Source organism: Egretta garzetta, unplaced genomic scaffold (assembly GCF_000687185.1).
Source record: "Egretta garzetta isolate BGI_Z169 unplaced genomic scaffold, ASM68718v1 scaffold97, whole genome shotgun sequence".
NCBI lineage: Eukaryota > Metazoa > Chordata > Aves > Pelecaniformes > Ardeidae > Egretta > Egretta garzetta.
The window spans coordinates 453351-478171 of record NW_009260135.1 but is presented as its reverse complement, the minus strand read 5'-3'; the positions used below and the strand labels follow the sequence as shown (position 1 = coordinate 478171).

The following is a 24821-nucleotide window of genomic DNA, read 5'->3' as shown; positions in this document are numbered from 1 at the left end:
CTTCAACCCTGATGTTCAGGGATTGCCAATCTTCTTAAATGGAGGCAGCTCAGCAGTGCAGCAGGAAGCAACAATATTGCTTGTGAGGGCACGTGAGATTTCATTAACTTGGGCTCCTTTGACCTATAGTGGCCGTACTGTTTCTATCAGATTAATTTGAAAGGCTGGTGTAAGAAGTACTGACATATAAACTCCACTTGGAGACAGACTAAGGATCAAATAGGCAGTTCTTGACCCAGAACCTCTTATATCAAAGCAAGAAAGTGACACAAAAGCGAAGTTGCTCATTAGACCGTAACGTTTTCACACTGAAACATATTTTAGCCATAGTTAAGCCGAAGAAGCTGATTGGCCATCGTTCTGGAAAAGAACAACCACCCACAAACCCTCCCCCCAAAACCTCTGCGACTCTCAATAATAGGAACCAGCTTTAGGACTGCATGCAATTATAAAACGTTCACTATTTATAAGAAAAGTACTAGCTCTATTGTGCTCACAGGAGATGATGTCTTTTCAGAAAAAAACCCCATCACATGTAAGCTCAGCTCAGCTGTTTCTAGGCATGGTGTGTTACATGCCATGCACCTCCCTGGATTTGTATAAATTTTAATAATTAATAGTTCTAGAACGTTCAAAACCAGATAGTTTATTTAACTACCACACTTCTCTGAGCCCTGAATTATTAGGTCACACTTCAGTACCCCAGGATTTGAGATCCAGCCAAAGACCACAGAAATCTTTGCCTTCCCAAGAAACCAACATAAACCTACCCCACGCCTCCCAAAGCCTTGCAGGAAAAGCAAAGGTCAGGTACTCTCAACACGGAAACCCCCAAAAGCTACAGTCCCAAAGTCCCCTATGCAGCTATATCAGAAGACGACATCTGCAGGGTTTCAAGGTTAAGCATATTTTGTGTGCCTATACACGATACGTACCATCACATGAGCAACAAGCCATGTGGATAGCATGGAAAAAAGGATAACGTGGGAGGCACTGGTGGGCTGGCAGTGTTTCAGCAGTATTTTCATGAAGCTGCAGCTCCACCTGCCTTGGCAGAAACTCCATTTTCAAAAATCCTTACGTTTCTAACTCTAGTGGCTACAGAGAAACACTTGAAAACACAAGCCAAGCAAACCACAAAGATCAAAATTCAGACGGAAAATGCAAATCAGAACTGTCTGTCTTTTTATCGGTCTTGTGATCTGGCAGGGATGACCGAGAGCACAATTTTGAGGATGCCTCTGGTGGTGACAGGTATGGTTTAAGTTGTTAACACCCTCAGCTCACTCCTTCAGGTGATTTCTCCCACATCTCCAGCCTCTCTGCAGTACAAGCTACATAGCTCTTCATTTGACTCTTCGTATTAGAATGAAATTATAATATGTATTTGCAAAAATTACTTGTTTGTTTGTTTGTTTCAAACATGGAACATCTAATATATCTGCTTTTGAGAGCTCTCAAGCATAAGTGAGAAAGCAGAGCAAGAATACAAGCCCTGGAGGCATGACAGAGGGTACTACCAGCATAAGCCCTGTCTTCATGTGCCATATATACCCTCATGACTTGTAGTGGGCTGGGATTGGCAATATTGGAGACATCTGGCATGGCAATCTGCAGTGGACAGTTTATTGTTCATAGCATCAGTTATAGGACAACCAAGTCCATCTGGAGCCAAGGAATCCCAGGAAGCCACCACTACAAAATACTACCAAGTCTTTTTACAGCCCTGGACAAATCTTGGCAAATGTAATGAATGTATCCAGCTCAGGAAGGGGGACATGCCAATGAAATTGGATGCTGCAAATCCATGGGAACCAGGGAAACAGATCATTCACTGGGCTTGAGGTTTGCCATTGTACTTTGTTACTCCTCAAAAGCAACTAGAGACATTCAAGTCTTACAAATATGAACACAGCTGCCATCGGGGACAACTATTAACACATTTTTGAGGTGGTAGAACTGGAGAAAGGTTTGCTTACTAAGCAATCTCCAAATCCACAGCCCACCAACCCTCCCGAAAACTAACAAGCAAAGCGACTCCCTCGGCCTTTGGGCAGACATGAACATGAGCAGGTCAGAACTTGCTACGATGCCTGGGTGACTGCCAGTTCGTCATCTTGGTATTCTTCATGTCCCTTGTGTACTATGAACCTTACGTGAAAATAAACATGAAAAAAAAAGTAACTGGCTGGTGACATTAAGAGAGCTCAATGATCTAAAGCTGGCAGTATTTTTGGAAGACCATTTAATAACTGAATACAGTGTGGACGGACGCCTTCAACTATTCTTTCACTAAAAATGGTCAATACATACTTTTGAAGTTTCTTTTTTTTTGTTGTTTTGAAGAAAAGGAAACAGGCTTTAAAAAATAAGAACAGTTTCATAAACTCTTAAAGGAAATCATAATTCTTCTCAAACTATTCTTCTCAACAGTCTTGACAAGTGCTTAGAGATCCAGTAAAAATCTCCCCAAATGTCAAATATTATGACTCACTGTGTCATTCTGAAGGCACCACTATCAAAATGTAGGAGAATTCTAGGCTAGGTACCAAACATAGCATCCAAAAAAATTTATCATTTTTCATGCAAAACTTGGAACGTTTAAGGATCCTTCCTGTTATTTTTCCCATCTATCACTCATTAGGGAGCTCACTTGGGAATGCCTTGCAACTAGAGCAGCCTCATCTCAGGAAGAAAAATTCTCCTTGATACATTATTTCAGGCCCCACCGATGTTCACTAGATGTTGCAGAAAGCATGCCAGGGAAATAAAACACTTTCTGAAAAGCAAAACCCAAGGCACCAGCTACACAAAGACTTTCCCATATTTTATTCACTCAGAAAGTATCTGGGCCAAAAAATCTGCCCTCAGACCTGAGAGTGCAATATTCATTGGCCGCTTTAATGTCAGTATCAGAGGAAAAATCTGATCCTCTTTTTTTTTGGAGTGACACAGGGCTGCTTCTCTGTGCAGCAATTAAAGGTCTAGTCCAAATTTCTCACTGGATAGCTATGTGAACTTAAAACCAAACTGGACATTAATCTTAGGCCAACTTCTAGCAGCACTGATTCTCTTTGTGGAAGATATTTGATCATGCTAAAACAACAAAAAACTTTAGTGTAATGCTTTCCCAAACGTAGAAAATAATCCAACCTCTCCATTTTCCTCTCTCTCATGGATTCTCAAATCAGAGCTCCGATTTGGGTACAACATGGGTTTCTGAAATGCTTATATAAAAGACAGGAAAATGACAACTGTATTTCTTTTCTAATCAGTTGAGAATATTTTTTTATCCCAAATAATGTTTTTTGTTTCATCAAGGCGCACTTCTCTTTCATCAAAGCCAAAGAAAACAGATCAACATGCAGTGCACCCCAGTGAAGAACAGACTAAGACTATGTCAGATTTAAAAGAGGAAAACCAATTATGGCATCAGTTTTTATTTTCAGAGTAGCCGGAGGTATTAGGTCAATAATGTTCTGCGGTCTGTAGAACTGAGGTATGATACGAAGAGGGTACCTTTATAAAGACAGGCACATCCTCAGCTGCATGGGCACTGCATCGCACACTTCTTAAGGCCTGTGGTAATGTGCTGGTAATTAGCGCTTCTTTGGGAGAAGCAAGCATTAGACAGATGAAGGAAGCAGACTGATCTGCCACAAAATATGCAACTTTCAGATTAAAACCAAGTTGCACTGACAGGTGGAACACGAACAGGTGGATCTTCCATTGCTGCTGTCTAATGCATAAAAAAAAAAAAAAAAGACAAATCCCAAAACAATACAAAAGGTATTTTGCCCCTTTGAAACTACTTCCCTTGTCCCCTCCACCAGCATTGCCTGTTGCTTTTTAAAGAAAGCACAACTTTTTTTTGTCTCATGCAACATTTTTCTGCTCTTAATTTTTCAGCAAAATCATGAATTTCATGGGGCTTTCCACATTCACTTTTCACAGAGCTCACTGCTTATGAAGAGCTGCCAAGAAACATGCTTAGGCTTTTCTGTAGCCTTCCACATGTCTCAGAACGAAGCCAAAACAACAATAGAGCAATAAAGATGACTTTTACACACAGTTTAATAATCATCTTTTTTTTTTTTTTTCCGTTCTGTGCTGTCATGAGAGCTATATATTTCATGCCACATTAGACTTTTAAAACCAGGATCCAAGTTACACTAATTCTCCTTAATCGGTAAAAGAGAGATTGGATGCAGTAACAGTATTTTAGTTACTTATCTGTAAGTAAAACTGCAGTTCTGAAAAGGCAATCTAGACCACCAATTTGCAACCAATGAGTTAGATGATTTTTCTTTTGGTTTATATGTCAGTTGGGTGATACTTTATTCTCTTATTCAGAGTATTCACGAAATAATTGATAAAGCAACGTAGAAAATATTCTCATCCTTAACGTGAGAGAAGCTTTTGTATGGCCCGGAAGACTTAAAGCAAAAATGCTGTCAAGAATTTCACAATATTACTTGAGAAAAGGAAAGTGCTTACAGTGAAGAAAGGAAGAAGAAAGCCTGGCCTTTATCCACGGAGCAAACTTTTACAGGCTGCCCAGGGAGCAGATATATATTTGAGTGGTTAAATAGTGTGTTGCAATTTTCTGAACTTTGCCAGGTAAGTCAGAATGGAACTCCTCTCTTTACTGCTAATAAAAAATACTGTAGTGTTTTTCTCATAAGAGATTACTCATTTGATATCTAATAACTTGTATCGGAAGAAATGGGGTTTTTTGTATTTTGTTTTCCCCTTCTCTCTTTTCAGTTATTAAAAAGAAGTCAGTGCCAATTGGAAGTTTCAGAACACAGAATCTAAAAATGGTTGGGTGGAACAGACATAGGATGTTCCTCCAAGAAAATAATTCAGATAGGAATGCTGTTGATGTTTGATGAAAAGATTTGAGGCTCATCTTAGAAAATAAAAAAAATAAATGTATTTTTTAATTCCAAACTGTTTCAACTTGCAATGAAGAAATGAGAAACTCTGTGAAAATCCTTCAGTAGCAAATGTGCTCAGCTGCCATGTTAGCTACCAAAACATAAAAGCAATTACCTGATGTGCACTGTAGCAGAATTCCCTGTCTGGACTACTGATGAAGTTGGCTCTTGCTTGATGAATGCTGCCCACAATACTTAGTAGGCAAAGAACTAGAAGTTTCTTAATGCTTTTTATTCTGTGTTAATACTTTAAAAACTGATATCTGAGTTTTTGCGTATCAGGTTTTGGCCTATGAATTGGGAACCTGAAGATAGCCTTCACATTGAGATTCCCAAAGTGGCTTGTTTTTCAGAATTAAGGAGCAATGATGTCTAATCTTGAGGTTAAACAAAGGGATGACTGATTAAACAACATGATCTGGGTAGAGAAATAATGATCCTTTCATTATTTCTGGATCTTGAACGAGGAATATGTTCCAGTTCTATGCACTGCCAAAGTACAAAAAATCATATTCAACATCACAAATGCCACAGCAACACGGTTTGCAAAACATTAACTCAACCAGATAATTTCCAGTACAAGGTGGTAACCTGCATATAGCATTATCCCTCAACCACTGCCTCTGGAATAGATCCTAATTTTGCTGGCCCCCCTACATTTCTGACCTGTCTTACTTAATGTTTTCCAGTTATGTGATTTGTCTGGAATCTATTAGGGATCAATTCGGTCATTCACAGAATCTAGTGCATCCAGTCACATCTGAGATGCCGAACACTTTCTGAGACATCCTTTCAGGGCTGGCACATAGGACACCGGACCCCCTGTATGTCTATATACTCTGTATGTATTCATGCCCATCTGGACGGGGGGATGGTGAATGGGGGTTGCGGTCCATTCATAATGCTTTGTCTCTGCCACTCCTTCCTTCTCACGCTGTTCCCCTGCTCCAGAGTGGGCATCCTCCCATAGGATACAGTCCTTCGTGAAGTTCTCCAGTGTGGGTCCTTCCCACAGGCTGCAGTTCTTCAAGAACTGCTCCAGCATGGGTGCTTTCCATGGGATGCAGTTCTTTGGGAACGGACTGAAGGGACACAGTTCCTGCTGGAAAACCTGCTCCTACATGGGCTCTGCCTCTCCATGGGCTGCCAGGAGCCTGCTCCTTGCGGGCTCTCCATAAGCTGCAACTTCTTTCAGGACATATCCACCTGCTTCAGCTTGGGGTCCTCCACAGGCTGCAGCGTGGATATCTGCTCTGACATGATCCTTCAAAGGCTGCAGGAGGACAACCTGCTTCTTCTCCATGGGCTGCAGGAAAATTTCTGCTCCAGCACCTGGAGCACCTCTTTCCCCTTGGCATTTGCATAGTTGCTTCTCTCACATTTTTTCATCAGCATTGCTCATGGGGTCAGCTTTGGGCGGTGGCAGGTCTGACCACAAAGCACCTCCTGATCTCTCCTCATAGAAGCCACCCTTACAGGCCCCCTCCTCCCCTGCTGCCAAAACCTTGCCACGTAAACCCAGTACAGTCTTTGAGCCAGTAGAGGTCTCAGATTCAAATACTTTATATACAGAAAGATTTACTTATACCCTACTGGCAGTTCTAACATGGCCATCACTGTGGTGTTGGAGTGCTGAATACATTGACTGTCCGTAGGTGGACTCTGCTCCTCCCAGCTTTATTAAGTCTGCAGTATGCACCGCCTGCCAGTAAGCAGGTACGTGATGGGCTTGTGGTGAACTTCTAATCCTCTGAGGTGTTTCCTCACAGGTTGGATTTAATGAATCATGAATCCCATTTGAGGATGATATGCCACCCATCCTTTAAGACAGTAGTAGCTGAGATTCCATTTTCTTAGAGATATACTGTGGTCCTGATGAGCAAAGAGAAATTGTCCAGTATGTCTGGAGCTGAGAGCTCCAACATGACAGGACACCCATACTGAGACTGAAGACAGGCTGCAGCACTGCCAGTTACTGTGCTATTTCCTTCTTCAGTCCCAGTACAATGAGATAAGAGAGTCCAATCTGATAGCAATGATGTGGTTCTCTCTTAATAAAACAGGGCTGGAAACAGGCTTAGGCTCTTCAACAAAGCTAAAAAATTCCAGCTCTTCCACCACTTCTCATTCATAGTTATACAAGTGGGACATGTGGGTGCCTTTTTATTTTTGCACAGAAAGCAAACACACTTCACATTTGCCAAGTAACTAAAACTGAGAAACTTCCATGTAAGGCAGAACTCCTTCAAATAAAAGGAAGAAAATACACCAAACATTGACCGCAATTTTCTCTGTTTGTCGCAAGGAAATTATGGCTAAAGTTCCAAAATTTTAAGAGAGACTGATAGTCAAGCACTTGTTTAAGCCTTCAGTGTTTATTAGGCAGTCCATATCCTTGTGGAACGACAAGGCTGAACCGTGCTACCTAAAACCTTCCTGTTCCTGCATCAAACATGTAGTTAAAGACTTGCAAGGGGGAAAAACAACCTACAGTGCAATGATCCACTTCAGCTTCATTCAGCTGCCAGTGGTGCCCATCTCAGGGGATGTTGCAAATTGGTCTCACAATTGTTAGTGACAGGAAACGGGCTGGAGAGCTCCAGAACAGTGTCAGCCATAAGTCGCCGCACAACTTCTTTCTTCCAGAGTTGTTTGGCTCGATATATGCTTGGCTTTGGCCATGCAACATTACCACAATCAGATACGCCAGAAAAAGGGACCATAATCACTAACAGTGAATAGTGTTCTGTCTAAAAGTAGCATAGCTGCAAAAATCTCAGATAGCATCTACCACAGGACACCACAAGGTCCCCTAAGGTAAAATGGATCTTACCCTTCTTTTCCAAACACATAAAACCAGAAATAGTTTCTAGCTATTTTTCTTTGAAAGACTTTTTTTTTTCTGTGATACAAACCGCTTGCAGCTTTTTCCCAGGGAAACAAACTATTTTAAAACTTGCTCCCTCCTCCCCCCCGGGATGCCATCTATTTTAGAAAAGACCTATTTTCAGTAGTAGAAGCCACTAATTTTTTTTGTTTGGGTTTCAGAACAAAGAGGTGTGGCTATTTGCTGAGGCTTTTTAGGATCCTTAGCAAAACCTGAAATATTTCCCGATTCTTTTGTGTGTAAGCGCTGCACATTTCTGCTTCTGGCTAAGATCAAATAGTTAGGAAGAAGGAAAAGCCACAGCAAACAAACAAAACCAAATAAACTTGCAAGTAAAGCATAAACCCATTCAAAGTACATGGTACGTGTTTGGTACAGCCCATTTTGTCCTTTATGTATGTTTGGACACCTCTTCAAGGGAGAGCACAGAGGATGGTGGGGCTGAGGAGAGGATCTCTTTTTGGAGGTATGAAATTCCGTATTTGCATCCTGAACTATAAGCAAAACAATGATGGCTCTCAAGAAGGTCTGTGACACTAGTGAATAGAAAAAAGGAATGGAAGGGAAAAATGTATGAATTTTGTCCTACCTTTTTAAACTACAAAGCTAGGGAGACAGTGGAATGTTTGTGTCGATATTTGGAGGTAGGCCACGTTAAAGCCAAAAAGCCAAAAACCAGAAAAATACAAAAAGGAAAAGTACCCGGGCAACTGATCTAATTCATAGCTTCCTCTTTCAATCTTCCTATATATGTTTCTTTTTGAAGAGGAGGAAAGCCTGTACAGGAGTACAAAACTGAAAGGAGCTGTAATCCATCAAGGGCCCAACCAGGTTGTAAACCAGCCCACAGACTGCTCAGGCTTTAGAGCTGGCTGGACTTTGGGTACACGATTATCCTGGAGGAAATACAGATTTATAATTTAGCTTCAGGATTAAAATAACCCATTGGGGAGAGGAAAAATAAGACAGCAGTTGACAATAAAAGCCATCAGGACTCTGCTACATAGCACGAGTGTTGGTTTGGTTGTGTAAATACAGGCAACACACATTGAAAACCTTGACTTTAAGAATGGTGAGGAAACCTAGTGGCGCAGGTAAGGCCTTGGATCTTTTTTTATGGAGTCAGCTATCTGCCTACCCTCCCCCTCTCAGTTTTGTCTTCTTTAACTTATGTTTACCTACTTCATAGAATCCATTTGTATTTGCACATTGTTTTAAAGCTATTAGATGGAAAGGAACTAGGAAGGAGGTTATTATGTGAGTGTGGGTTGGGTTTTGGTGTGTTTTATCCTTGGGTTTTTTTTTAAATGAAAGTGAAATGGGGCTGGAGTGTGGGAAAGTCCTTCCCTCAGCAGTCCCTTAACAAATTGGCCATTTTTCATCTACTTTGAGTGGGGGAAAAGACTGTCAAAGAATCTTAAAGGAAAACACTGCAAAAAGTTATTAATTGAAGAAAGATCTTTGGCCTTCATTATTTCAACCAATGAAAGCAAAACTCATGTATCACTATTTGCGATATTTTTTCCTAAAAAGGCTATAACAAGTAAAACTAGGCAGACAAGATAAAGCAGGAAAATACTAAGGTACGGAAAAAAAACAAACCCTGGATATACTGCAACTCTGTCAACAGTCAACATTTCCAACCCATGCATTTTTAATCTGCATTTCATTTAGGAATGTAAGATTTACTATCACGATTTAACCATTAGTCAACTAAAACCAAGGGGGATCCTGAATATTTCTTACAGAACACCACACATACACACTCTTGGATCTTCTTCCTCCCTGCATTCAGACTATTCTTTGTATTACAACATACATTTATTTCATACATGCAGTGTTTACTGTATTAGCATTCCAGTCTTACCAGTATTATGGCATCCAAGACCACAAGAGCGATGAGGGATTCAGACTACCTACTTCACAGTGCTACCGGAGCCTGCCTGTCTGCCTCTACAGTTGAGAAAAGAAGGAACCTGCAATAGCTGAGCTGGTCATCTATAGCCAACAGCCTGAATGCTACTTGAAACATCACAGATTATCAGTACAGAAACATCGAGTCTGATCTCCAGTGTAACATAGAACACTGTGTTTTAACTACAGCATCTGCTGAGAAATCCAGTTTGTATCTAGAACCAACAAGTCTTGTATAATTACATTGATAAAAATGTATGGTCTGGATTTGTTGAGCCAATGAATCCTTTAAAAACATTTCTATTCTCCATACAAGTGTTTATGGAAGAAAAAAAAAAAAAAAAGACTTGCTCTCTCTGCCTACTCTTTGTTAAGGCAAATAAAATTTTTCTTGAGATCTCGAAAACCTATGCTCAATCCCCCAATATTTTTTACGTTTCACCTCTAATCCTCTTTCTCATCTCTCAACTTGCTCCTTGAATTCTGAACAGCAGGACTAAGTACAGTATTTGGGCACAACACAAAGAGGTATTGCCTACACTTTCTGTCCTACTAGATATACCCTGCCTACGGATATCACTGCCCGTTCAGGCCAAGTACCACAGTAAGAGCTCATTGTCCCCCAGACTGCTTCACAGAAAAACTGCTCCCCTGGAAAGTACCCTCCATCACCCGTTCTTTGTTCATATAAATATAGATAAAATCCATAACTTGGCAACTCTGAAGCACACACAGTTTGCTAACACAATGTTTAGCACAGTCAGCACCTGAGAGGGAGGCAAGATAGTTCAATGCACAACTCTGAGCACTGGAATAAGTATTCCTGACTCCTCCAGTGACCTGCTTTCTCTCTGAAATGTTAGCATTCACTATTCTTAGCATATTCAACACAATATTAAAGTAATCTGCACCTACTATTTTTTTTTTTTTTTAAGTAGATACCGCCATAGTAGCTGCTGCAGTATGAAAAGGTTTATTTAAAGAGAATGCACTCAGAGATGCCCTGGATGTCACAGGAGACTTCAGTCAAACTCTTTGGTCAATAGATCCCTCTCTTTTCAGGTCAGGCACACAAATCCTTTCAAAGTGCTTCTTCACGACTTGCCTATGTGCTTCCGTGGCACTTCCTTAGCTGCTGCTCATTCAGTCGAGCAACTTCAGATGATGTCCAATTTCTTGTGTTTGGATTCAACTCTTAGACAACCCTCAAAACCATGGCTCAGAATCACTTGGCTTGCATGTAACTTTTGTTTGGCTGATGGCCTCAATTCTTACAGCCATTTTAAGCTGTTCCTTGCCTTTCTGCTCTGAGAGGGCCAGGTGCACCTCTGAGGGATATTTCGGCCCAGCCAGCTGCACTGCAGCAAGTCCTTCCACGTGACTGATCAGGTTTGATGAAATATCCCCCTCCAAAATGGAAGTAAAGCAGGTTAAGGCAATTTTTTTATCACAGTTCACTAAACTCTTCCTATTTTTAAGCAACATGAACTACTGTAATCCTTCAGATTTCTAATTTAAGCAACACCCCTATATTTTTGCAACCTTTTTCACTTATGATTTATATTTTCCAGAAGTATTTCCTGCTCTTCTTCAAAAATGGAGTTTGTTTCAACTGTAGTCAAAGCTATCGCCTGCATTGTGATAGCAAATGCTTGTTGTGTGATATATGCAATTGTGCGTATCCTGCACTGCAAGACTGGGGTCTAGCATTTGACAAACTCCCGCTAAAAAGCATAAGCACAGTGCAGAAAATATTCAGGTAAAAAAACCCCCAAACAGCTGGAAGTTGATTAAAAATATTTCAAAACTGATTCTGAAACATCATATCATATGAGTTCTCTGGCCCCTATCCAGACTGCCATTTGAAAAGAAATCCCAATCTAGTTCTTTCCTACCTTGTTTTGTCAGCAAAACCCAAGATAATCTGCAATATGCCTGTGAAAAGGGAAGCACATTTGCATATATACTGGATTCAGTTCCTTACTCGATATGTCTTTTCTTGGCTAGGCAAATGTATTTCCTCTTGTAAATATAAAGGCTCTGCCTCCTTGTATAAAGTTTTGTTTGAAACCACCCAAGAATAGCTCACACAAATAGTGCACAAGTAAGCACAATGGTCTCAGCAACCTATAAGCAGAACTCTTTGCTAAGCTGAACTTTTTCAATTTTTGGCAGAAAGATCATTTTAGAACTCCAATAAATGTACATTCAAGTCATAAGGCTTTTCTCAGCTAAAGATTTACATGGGCCTCCTCTGTATCAGCCACAAAAGTATTTTAAGAGTTTGGAAATTCTAGAAGCTTTCCTCCTGCCTTACTCAGCCACTCAAGCTTGATCCTCATTAAATCCCCTGACATGTAATATATTCTAGTGTACAAGAAGCCCTTCATTACTTCTCCATGCTTAGAAGGTAATAAACCCATTTCAAAGGATGGAAGCAGGAACTATTGCAGGTGTTTCCTTACCGCTCCGTGTCGAGCCAGGGAGGCCATGCTAATGCAGTTTGAACGAGTCAACGGTATGCTCCAGTAATGACTTGAGAAAAAGCATTTTTAGATTCCAGTTAGGGGAGTTTCTGCTCTTGCAGAAGGTTTAGGAAGGAATTTATCTGAAGTGCAGGATGGGCGCTGGAGATACTAATTCCATTTCTAACTCAGTTACCAACTTCTGTCACCATGGACTTAGCAGGTGACTGCACATCTGCCGAGCTGGGCTAACTGCCACGGGTGCACTGCAAAGACTACAACGGAGCCTACAGTTTCTTATGCAGCCTTTTCTTCTCCACTTGTGAAAGAGAGATAATGAATTTAAACAGCACATTGTCAGGCTCATTTTATTTAATAAATGTGGACCTCTGAGGTCTCAGGTGAGAGCCATGCCCCCAAAGCTATTTTCCTACTATAATTTAAACAGGAACTATTTTTATTTTCCAAGATTCAGAACAGATGTATATCAGACTCAGTCAGTACTGGGAATATTTCTGAAATACATTTACAGAATGTGTGTGCAGAAGTACAAATTTCTCTGACACCTTAAACTTGACTATTTTTTTAATGTATTTTACTCAGAAAAGTGGCCATGTTTGTGAGCACATGTATTGCAATATTGGTAGGACTAACGTCTTTCCAGTAAGACATCCAGGTTGCTTTAAAATGGGACTAGATTCTTGGTTAAGTATACACTCACAGACAAAATAAACACGCATTGGACCCTTCCCTTCCAGTTCTTCAGTTGCGGCCCCTTCTTACCTGTGTAATTAGGAGGGCAGAGACAGACATAGTTGTTGATTCCATCCACACACGTAGAGTTATTCTCGCAGTCATTGTCTTCACAGTCATCTGGGTTTATTTCACACCTCTCCCCCTCATACCCAAGGACACAAGAACAGCTTTGGAGAAAGAAAAAAATTAATAAAATTTAGAATAGATCTGAAGGGGCAGGAGGTTAGAGATATAAAACTGAAATTAAAACATATAAAAGTAAGTTGCTGGAGCCAAATTCACTGCTGTTGTGAAGTACAGAGCACTTTAAACCTATATGTTTGGTGAAGGATGCAGTCCGATGGTTCATGGGGTCACGTAATTATTTACATGAGACATACAAGCATCGTCAGGAGACAGCCTCTGTTCTGCTTCCCTTTGCTTTCTGTGTTGATAACTCTAGCCCCGAACTGAAGTAAGCAACTCCAGGGCAGGAGAGTAAATGCTCATCACAATATTCAAGTCCTTGGCTTCTCTGTTAAGGATTTTGTGAGTACGTGGATACTTGCCTACTGCACAATCATAGGGCAACTTGGCAGCTTTTAGATAGCTCACCCTCTTTAAAGAACAACAGCTTGAATTGAGTTTACAGACATGAACATTTTCTTCTCATTACCACTTTGTCACTTGTCCAAAAAAGAAATGTTTGGGAATGATTGCTTTTACAAGTGAAGTAAGGTCTCAGTACTTCTACAGCTCCTCCAACATCTATTTGTAGAAGAGCTGATGATGTCTACATAATTCAAATAAAACACAAATGAACAATGGTAGAGCTAGGAATGGTTCTGTAAGGTTGTGGACACTATTGAAGAATAATTGCCCTAAATATTTTATCTTACAAGACTGTGATGCATGATTCCTAGAGGGACTCTAAGAAACTAAGTGGTTGAAGAATGACTTTAATTTTTTTTCAATCTTAGTTTCCTGTCTAGATCTAGAAGTTATGGTTGCTAAGAGAACCTTTATGTTTTAAACTAGCTGTAAGTGATGAAGAGATGGAGGCCACAGTTTCCTAAAAGAGAGTCAAAACCCATGTGTTAAGTGCTCCAGTCATTTCAGTGGCTTCTAAGAAGCCAGCAATGATGTTTGTAGTGTCAGTATTGCTGTTCACTAGCCACAGAAGGCATGTGTGGGGAAGGGAAGTTGTGTTGTTTTGAGTTCCAGTCCAAACTACACATTCACTCAGCTGTTCATTTCCTTTCCTGTGCAAGTTCTGGTGGCAGAACAGGAACTGAACAAATGTAAAGCACTGATTGATGAGGATGAAAACCAGAAAGCTCCAGAGCAGTCACACTAATTGCCATCCAATGCTTTCTGAAACCAGGAGAATTTCCAATGCGGAGATAGCTGCAGGGCACGTTTTATCAGCTCAGATGGACAAAGTGGATATGGGGTGGTTGTCTGCTTTATGTAGGTGTCATGGGGTTGAGGTGGGGAACGCCCTGGAGAAACAAACGATCTTCACAATCTGTGAAGAAAACTGCAGCATTTTTGGGCCGGTTGCTCTCAGCATGACATTTGCTTCTCTTCCTCCTGTGTGCCACAGACCAAGCAGAGCACATGGACTCCCAAGGGAGGGATGGCACAGAGCTCTGCATCCATCTCCAGTAGGTCCTAGGTTGGACCCTGCAGATGAGGTTAGATTCTTTATGACACGTGCAACCTCAGAAACTAAGAGAATAACCAAGGGGAAGAAAAAACGGTAGGGAATGTGTCTTGAGCCACCACAACAGTAAGATCTTCTAGATAGGTACAGAACAGACATATAGGTCACATGCTAACATTCATCTTCATTCGGTTCTGCAGAGACCATTCACAGGTCATGAGAGGTAGAAAACCTTCACCATGAATAACCAAATCCAAACTGCTCAAATAAATCCAATTTAGGAAAGAATAAATCAATAAGAAATATTTTCTTTTCCTGTCTCAAGCTCATTATTGCTAATAAAATATGTCCTCTCGCTGACCCTGCAATGATCCAGAGGATCAGAGGAGGCAGATCAGAAAGAAGAGTGGCACACCATCTTTTGGGGCAATGCAAGTGTCAGGGAGGGGGTTAAAGACAGTGGCACATTCTTCATGTCTCCCTTTTTGATTACAAAACCCCAGTTTCAGGGGTTTATAACTCAGCCATAAAAATATGCTCCAGGCTGCAACTTGGCATCCAAGGTCTCAGTTTGGGAGCACAATTTTTTCTCTCCGTTTAAAGAAAAGCAACAAGAGTGGCTTTGTGCTGGTTATCTTTATGTGAATGTAACAGCATTTTCCTTCCACAAAAGGATTGGGACAGCTTGGATGTATGCAATTAAAAATGACATTATTAAATACTATCACAGTAATGGTTCAACTCAGTAAAGTTACCATTAGTAACAATACATATGGGATTGTTAACATACAATTGCTCAGTATCAGGAGACATTCCACACTGAAGGAAATGTCAGCATAATTGATGACATTTGGCTACTGGTCCCTATGTATTATAGGGAGTCTTTACATTATTGCTTACGTATGATTCTTTATTTTGATATGCATTCAAATGTGCCAAATATGAGGTCTGAAATTAAAAGATAAAACATACAATTTGAGACCCGGATTGAACGCTGTGTTGAAAGAGTTGCAGTTTGGGACTGTTTGTATTTTCCCAGAAAAAGCTCAGAAGAAAAATGAAGTTTGCAGAGTGACTGGAAGGTCATGAAACTGGGGTTCCAGCTGACCGAGAGAGAAAATTAATTCCAGAGACAACGATGAAAACTTTGTACTGACTAAATAGTGAAGCAGTGTGAGACAGCATTTCATTTGGACCTCAGAAACAATGGAGCCATGCAAGAAAGAGCTGTTTTCTAAGACGCTGTGATTGCATAAAGGCCCAAATTCCCTATTCCTCCAGCTTAGGGATTTTCTGTTAGTGTTGTGTTTTCCTAAAAATAAAGAACTAAATAGAACCTCATTATCTGCACGAAGGCGCAAGGGAACACAGAACTTAACGATAACATTTTGGGGGTAAACTTTTGGAGCTGCAGTATACTGACAATTTTGTAAGTTTACTATGTTCAGAATGGTTTGGGTTTTTTTCATGAACTCTAATGAAACAGTTTAGCATCTGTTTATTAAAAAAGGCATACGTACAGTGTATCACATTTTAAAAAATCAACTTTTAAATAGAGATAGTAAATTCTTTCAGGAATATTACAGTTTCTTGGTAAAGGAGCTTTTTACATCTGTATCCCAGTGGAGTAGCCTGTAAGTCTGGAAGTATAGCGTTTTTCCTTGAACTAGGCAGAATTAACACGAGGGAGTTAATCAGTTCCAGGATTTACATTTATGAGGGAAATTAAAGTTTGTGGAAAATGCTAAAGAAAACGCTCTGGAAAATGGAGGGGGTTTTATACGGAGAAAAGCTAAAATAATCCAGAGATGTTTCCCAACACCACAGGTTCTCAGAGATCAGCTGGTTGCCTGTGGCTAACTGAAGCAGAGCTGACAGCCCTGCCTCCTTTGTCAAAGTATAGCTTACAGGCATGCTAAATGAACCAGGACACATCGGATTGACCATTTTATATTATCAGTCCAGCACCTTTTTTAGCAACCTTTTGTCAAAGACGACATAGATTAGATTAGGTTAGAATGAGCAATTCAAAGGGAGGAAGAACTTCATGTTTCTAATCATCCCCTGAGCCCCTCGATGTCACTTAACTATTCGTTTTAACAGAAGACCCTACCTGAAAAAAAAAGAGAATGTGAAAAAATGCAAGAATAAATGATGCCAGGAAAGACTGAAGAACTCCAGCTGAACCTTTGCCCTTCAGCTGCCCCACCAGGACCTGCTATTGCAACAAATCTGAGCAGCTCAATCGCCTGCTGCTGCGAGCCCTTGTGGGTACCAGGCACAGCGGGCAAGTCAAGCTGGAATCTCAGTCACAACTATGAATTTCCTGTCTTTGCCTGGGGAACATCACCACCTTAGCATTATTTAAAAGGTAATTTTCTTGTCTAAGGCTACAGAAACTTGAGAGTTAAACAGCTTGGCATTTCATAGGGAGAGAGCTTTGGCTTAAGTTTCCTTTTTACAAGAGTAAAGATTTGACAAGTTTGGCAGCAGAGCTTGTGTATGAATATATTTCCCTAGGGAAGAGAATATACAGAAGATATAATTTCTTTTACAGGCCACACAACAGAAAAATCCAAGGAGGCCTCTCATGAAAATGTTTTTGACATCCACTTCCTCACAGCATATAATCTAAGGCAATGTTTTCCCATCTTGAACACAATTTATATGCACATAACACTGACTGCTGCCATCCACTGGTGAGGAGATCTCCCACCAAAAAACCCCCAAACCAACTAAGTTCAATCACAAAATATTTCTTTATCCTCCCCCTCACTCACTGTTGCATCCCCACACCACATTTCTCTGAGACATGCTAAAGCCCCACACTCCTGTTCTCCAGAGCAGCTGGGGCTATGGACTGACTGAACTAAAAACATGGAGAGAAAATAGAGCAACGCATAAGCAGAACATTCAATTTTATGAAGCAAGATTTTGATGAGATACGGTTTTATGTGTCTTTTATTAGACCAACTGAAACTATATAAATAACTATAAAAGCAGAAATCTTCTCTAAAAAGCCTCAAATGATGTTAAGCAACAAAACCACCCCTGCAGTTTTGTAAAGTATCTCAAGAACTACGTTCATTTGGAATGGAAGCAAAGTTTCTGCAATTGTAAAATTCTTCATGAGAAAAATTCAGAAGCAGCTTTCAGGTCACTCAAAACTTTTTGAATTTCTACCATAGAATAAAATTAAAACGTCAAAGAAAAACCTGATCCAAAATATAAGCTGAAGCCTTTCATTCCATTATTATGGATATTATAAAATGTTTTACTAGCACATTTTTAATACCAGCTAGATTTTTGAAAAATGAGTACTGAGTGACAGAAACCAGATATTCTAATATGGTACAATTTTGCATTGGCACAAGCTGGAAAAAGCTATCTAAACAGTCTTACATGAGGGTGACCAGAAGGGAACCCAAACCAAAGACCACCAGACCTTTATTTCTCTCAAGCAGAAACTGCAGCTGAACTTTTACTCCAAAAATTGCTGGGCCTGCTAAAATCTGAATCAAGAAGAGGTGTATCAGATCACAAGTGCAGAGTTTCACCAAAACCTAGAGGGTCCTGTCAAGCAGCATGACCACTTGCAAGTGCTATGATCTGCAGAGCCTCCTCATCCTCTTCCACCACCATGCACCAGTATGACCGTACAGTCACATCTGTACCCAGGAGATGTGCTCTTCTGCTTTGCTCAGGGCTTTGTCACAGGAGCTTAAGCTGAGCTCTAAACTGCTCCTCATGGAGATGTGGCCTTGTGTTTTGCTCCTCCCAGGCTGGAAAGCCTCAGGCTGTTATTTGTAACAGAGCCGTCAACCTGCACTTTTCCATTGCAATACCATCAGCGTCCTTCGGTGCCCAGCATGTGCTGGATCTGTTTCAGTAAGGGGGAAATTCTTGAGGGTGGGCAGGCACAGACACAGAGAGAAGCTTTGGGGCATTTCTTCCATTTTCTGCTTCCCCACTCATCCCACCCACAGGGCACAACAGAAGCTCTTCTGTGCCTCATTCCCACAGGAGGGATTTGGGGAGGCAAAAAGAGCCACAATGCTTTGCTGGCGATGTAAAAGGCATCCTACACTGGTAGGGCAACAGGAGGGGGGTGCTAACCGCCCACTGTACCTAAAGCCCTGTCAGTCACCCAAACTTTCACCTGGCCCTTTCTAGTCTGAAAAAATCCTATTTTCTGACATAAGATGATATGGGCTTGCTGACTTGGTTAGCAAACAGTTAACCTCAGTTGGAACAGTTTTAATCACAGCTGAAACCAAACTGGAATCAAACCGAAAAAATGTACTGGTTTGACTCCCTGCTTACACCACTTATAAACTTTGCAACTGTGTGTCTCCCTCCAGCTGTCGCTGATAGGAAGCTATATACAGGGGAAGACAAAGCAGCAGCCTCAGTAATGTGTAAAAGCTTTTAGAAGTGAGGCTTTCATACATGCAATTGCAACAACAGTATGGTGTACTTTTGTACATATTTTGTACGAGAAATAGCATAAATGCTGAGGACCAAATCTACAAAAATTTCAGCAACTCTTTTCTAAAAAAAAGATTCTGACAACTTTAATGACAACTAGAGGCTAAAGCCTAAAACTAGTATTTTCTTAGCTGTAAAGTAGTGCCTGTAACAGCACAAATCTCCCAGTTACCTCATGAAAATTTCTGGACTTCTCTTGGAGTATCCCCACCTATGACACACCTTTCTTACATAGGAAAGCTGAAATCCATAATGTCCAGCTGTAAAGGTTATTCTCTCACAGGCACGATGCCCAAGATGTGGCAATCTCTCCATGCTTTTTAATTGTGTCTTTAAAGCCTGTTTGTCTACAAGATTCTTTAGTACGAAAACATTTTGCATCTGCTTGTCAAGCAGCAGATGCTTACTTTACAAATACAAAAAAGGGTCTATGTGAGTTTGAAATGCCCCAAGGAAAATTAGCATACAGATAACACAATGCAGATTGGGGAGACCATTCAAAACAGCTCTTAAGTGTATATTCCATTATAAGAAAATAAGGAGGCCTGTTTCAGGGGAAACAATATGTCACCAATGAAACCAGATTAATTTTTTTGTGTGGCAGATAGATATGTCACACGTGGCAGCTTTTATAAAGTAGCTATTATAGTTCAGTATTGCAAAGTAGAAACACATTTATTTTTATCATCTCATTTTAAATGAACTTTATCTTACTACCTGAATCCATCTTTATTTGCCTCGGTGAGGTGGCAGGTCCCTCCATTCTGACATGGATTTTGAACGCAAGAGTTAATGGGCACACTGCAGTCTCGACCCTATTTGGGAAAATTCAAAAGAAACAAGGTTAGTAAGACTCATGTCATCTGAATCAATGTCTCTTGCTCCCTCACCCTATGCATGGCACCATTTACAGGAGGTCTGTGGTCTTCAGACCCAACACATCACCTAATGTTCTTTATTGATGGACAGATATACTCATCACTCAAGGGATAATCTGGGTGGGGCAACTGTTCTGACCAATGGGACTGGTGGGTATCTTGGTATCATTTCAGTTTCAAGATTTTAGTTAACTCTTTCATTTGACTGCTTTAAGGAAACAGCTGGTTTCATCATTACTTTAACACACTTTAACCTCTAATGTTAGTTACAACGAAAAGAATTAATCATGACCAAAGGTAATCAGAAGGCCACACACAGTCAGCACTCATTCGACTGCATTCACCAAGTGCTCAGTTGAACACTGCAACAGTACACCATACTCATTACTGCACATTGTCAAAACCTAAAGGGGAAAACTGATTTTTATTGTGGGAGCTGAGTTTGAATTTCTCCACAGAACATGCTGAATCCTGTTTGAGATATTGTTGTTGAATCAGTTCCTTTCTTAAAGATTGCCCTAAAATATACATCAGTTCCAACTGAACTTCACTAGCTTGAACAACCTCTGCTGTTACCAACTGACTTTTTATTGGTTCTTCAAGGCATAGACATATTTCTCTGGTCATTATATTCTGCTTATTTGAACAAGCTGTTTGTAAAATTGGCAAATACATCAAAGAGTTTGGTCTTGCTTTTCAGTTACTCACACAGTAGGGTGGAATAAAGACACCTGAAAGCCTCAATACTCAAGGGATCTCAGCAATCACAAGAAGTTCAAGAGATCTCTCTACTCTTCCTACTGAAGATCCCGTTAGCAGTGGCCCTCTGCCAGCTCATCTACCGGAAAGCTGATACATGACTGCAATCAAGATGAGAAAAATATCTCAGGAGATACATTAATTCAGTCAAGGTTGCTGGGGTTTTTTGCGTTGGCTTAAAAACCATCATTTACATTGTACTTTAGAGGAATAACAAGGGAATATCTATTTCTAAGTCTCTGAACAAAAAGGGCAGATGCCAGCCCTTGACATCAGTTCGTAACAGTTGTAACTTTTGCTATTATTATTGAACTCTACTCTACCATGGCCAACTCTCCTTGCTGACAACACTCATCAGAAGTCATTCCTTTCTCCACCAAACTTGCCACAGACTTTTCAGACTTTACATACCTGGTGTGTTGTACTGGAGCAGGGGACACTCAAATAGTTTCTATATTCTCATTTTTTTATGATGTAGTTTCTATACTCTCGATTTTTTTATGATGGCTGTGTTGTCAAAATGAAGCATCTTGATGCTTCAGCCATATACTGCACATGAGAGCATCAACTATCAGTTGTTTTTCCACCTAGCTTTGAGACTTTGTTGTTCTCACTTGAGATATACTATTCCATTAGAATTACGAATGGGCTTTGAGAAACTTAACAGTGTACTCGGCAGATACCTAACAATGATTTGCTTGTCTCAGGATGAATACAGTGGGGTTAGAAAAGGCATAGAGAAGGACTACTAAAGTACTGAAGGAAATGGAGCAACTACATCAGAAGAAGATACTATAAAGAGTAGGAGAGACTAGTCTGGAGAAAAGAAAACTGATGGAGGTGATATGATTGAGGTTTACAAAATCACGGAGGTGGTGAATGCAGAATTTGTCACATACTAAATCCCTCAGCAGTAGCAGAACACTTACTGATGTTAGAAGATGAGCTTAATATAGATAAAATGAAATACTACTTCCAAAGTATGAGTTTCTGGGATGTTTTTGGCACAGGTGGTTGTGAGGTCAGAGAATATAAAAGCCATTAGACAAATTCACATACAATAGATCCAAACCAGATATGAAAGGCAATAGGCGGACATCAAGAATCCTAGTTGGATGATGGTGGACACTGGGAGAACTGGAGAGGAATGGCGTCCAGGCTTGTGTACTCTCCTCAAACAGTGAAGATTTGCTGCTGCCCCCATAAGAGATGGAATGCTGCAGTAAATGCACTACAGACCCATTATGGCATTTCTCATGTTCTTATGTCAAAGTTGTTTGAAAGGCTTATTTGGCTCTCAACAAAGATAACACTCCCTACCTTTTTCTCAAAAGAACCTAGGTGCTCCCCAAACCAAGACTACATGGTTCTGTGCATTATAGGGGAACAGATCTCTCAGGAAAACCACACCAGGATGGGTTTGATCACTTTGGCTCCGGCTACATGTTTGTCTGGGAAATCTCGCTCTTGAGCGAAGAACAAATAGGCTGCTCTTATCTTTCCAACCTCTGTTCACCATTGCCCACCTCTCTTACATCCTACATTGATCAGAAGTTCACGCCCAGCTCTTGACTGGTGTGTCCATTTCCAGCAATGTGCCCAGTCTTGAGGTAACAAGTCATCAGGCCAAGAACTGTGCTGGTTCCATGACAGCTCAAGCTCCATTCATGCTTTTAGTACTGTATAAATAATAGTAGCAATCTTAATTTGTCTCTGGAGTGCTTATCCTGAAATTGGTGCAGCCTCAACTAAGCCTAATCAAGGCATTAGAAAACCCAAACCAGATTATAAGTTTGAACTTTTCTGCAGAGTTCGTTTGATCTGGTCTGTCCGCTCATGATGCCAGGCTCTCCCATTCACGTCATACAGTTCACTCATCCAAATACTACCGAGATCTTCAGTATTTTGTCAGCTAGGGCTTACTGCCATCGTACTGTGAGAAGAACTGAGACACACAGTAATTATACTTTTGTCCAACACCACAGAGGACCTTTGTTACAGAAATGGGAGACAAAGCTTGAGGCTCTGTCCCCAGAGAACGCAGCTTTGCATTTTAAAATCTGTGTACATACAAGGAAACAGGGACATCCTTTTCCTTGGTTGAATCAGAAGAGAAACATTTCCAAAGAAAACCAGAAAAACCTGGCTAACGCCCTGCCTCACTGCGAGTTCATTCCCTCAACACAGCAGTGCAGGCAGCGTGCGAAGACTTCACCCAAGATCTGGCAGAGAGGGTTTCTGCTTCATCCGTGCTGCATTTGCCAAACAGCCTGTCCTTCTCCATTTGAAATCCCAAGCCCCCAAATGTCTCAGGGAAGAATTGGGAAAGCGCCGAGGGAAGCTCATGCAGGTTTTATTTTGGCACCATGTGGTCCGCAGCACTTCACGGATGCGAGCCATGCAGCGTTAACACTAATCCGCTGCCACCCTTCTGCAACATTGCCTGGGTTTTGTCCATCTGTGTTGTGAATCCTGTATGTTTGCCACGTTATCCTAGCGAAGCTGGAAGATGCCGTTTTTATATTTCTAAGATCACAAAATACTTTTCCTGTGTCCCTGAAGAACCGACTATTTTACAGATACTTCACTAACGTCAGTTACTTCTGTTTCATATGAACTCTTCATCCCAGTATCAACTAAAATATTAAACCCTTTGCAGCTAAGCATAGCAAGAAGCAAAGCAGAAACCACAGAATCTGTTTTTCTGAAGGTTTCTGTCACAGTTGAACACCATGCAAAACAGCCCCATCACTTCTACTGTAATTACACAGATTATTTTGGATGTTCTTGTAAAAATTTAATAAAGATTAATGTTAAAATGAGAGCAAGGCATTTTCAGTCTCTCTCATTGGCACGTGAAATTTCTCATGACTTCGACTCAGCTCTCATTTCTGTACTGAACATGCCTGAATTATTGGCTCCTTGGGCCTCAGGCACCATGGAAACTGATTAGTATGTGCTGCTGAATCAGACTTAATTACAACACTAAGTTGCTACATGGCTTTAGGAAAATTAGAATCTCCCTGACTCAGTTTACTCATTGTAATAAATGGGCAAACAGCACTTAATCTTGCTCTGAGGATTATCTTCTCTGGGTTGACTTTATCAATAGCACACTGAGAGCCTGCAAAACAAGTACAATTTCTCTAACACAGAAGACTATGAAAACCAAAGAAAAGCTACAGAAAATATTGGTACTAATAAATCTACAGCAAAGCATGGCTATTTTATTTCTGTGTGAGACTTTCACCACCCAGAAGAGCCTTAAGATATTCTAGAAACATCTTTCAGATGAATAATGCAATTCTCTCATCTCAATTTACAGTAAGACTGTTCTTACTGGAAAAATGGAATTTCTGTCAAGCATCACTAAAATTAATTTATCTGTGACTTGGGAAAAACTCTTTGAATTACATTCCCTGGAAATAGCTATTGCTACAAAGGAGAATATTGTATATTTGCTTCAAGACTAAAGAGCCTTTTAATGAAGTCTGAATCAGAAAAGGAGGTGCAGACTTTGTTTCAAGGACAGGCAAGAAGATACGACTGCCTCAGCAATTCACAGAAAGAGGATGAAGGTCCCTCTGCGTGCAATATTTTATTTGTAGAGCTGTTTTAAGCTGCAATATTTTTTTGTCTAGTCTGATAGGAAAGCATTGGATCCAAAACACTTCTATATAATTTCACTCATTTCTGTAGGAGAGGAAAGGATTAGGTGTTGAAACATAAAATTTCTGCAACTAATCAGAAGTTATATACGTTCAGAGTCCAGCTGCCTTTTTAAATCTGAAGTACCTCAGCTGGTCCAGATTTTATCTGGGCTTCTCCAGCTCCATATTTCAGTGAATGAGAACAGAAACTATCCACCATACTTAGAAAGTGTCAATTCTTCATTTCATACTCAACGGTAATTAACCGTACTGGGCATTAGTGTATATACAAGCTGTTCCTCAGTACTGCTGTGCCAAATTCTAGCCTTTACAAGTATCCAATACTGGAAAACATTACATCATGATTAGTAAACCACCCAAGAACAAGTAGCAAAAACTAATAAGGACCTCAGCAGGAGGAAAGGGTAATATGATAAAA

General features: G+C 40.5%; 1 protein-coding gene across 1 annotated transcript in view; it reads right to left on the bottom strand.

The window, feature by feature from the left end:
• Window positions 1-24821, bottom strand: part of SLIT3 (slit guidance ligand 3) — a gene marked incomplete at its 5' end in the record, with an annotated part of 500013 nt that overhangs the window by 37998 nt on the left and 437194 nt on the right. The window contains 2 exons of the mRNA XM_009641607.2: window positions 12990-13129; window positions 19813-19910. Of these exons, the coding sequence (XP_009639902.1) occupies window positions 12990-13129; window positions 19813-19910 (238 nt within the window). The remainder of the gene's footprint in view (window positions 1-12989; window positions 13130-19812; window positions 19911-24821) is intronic.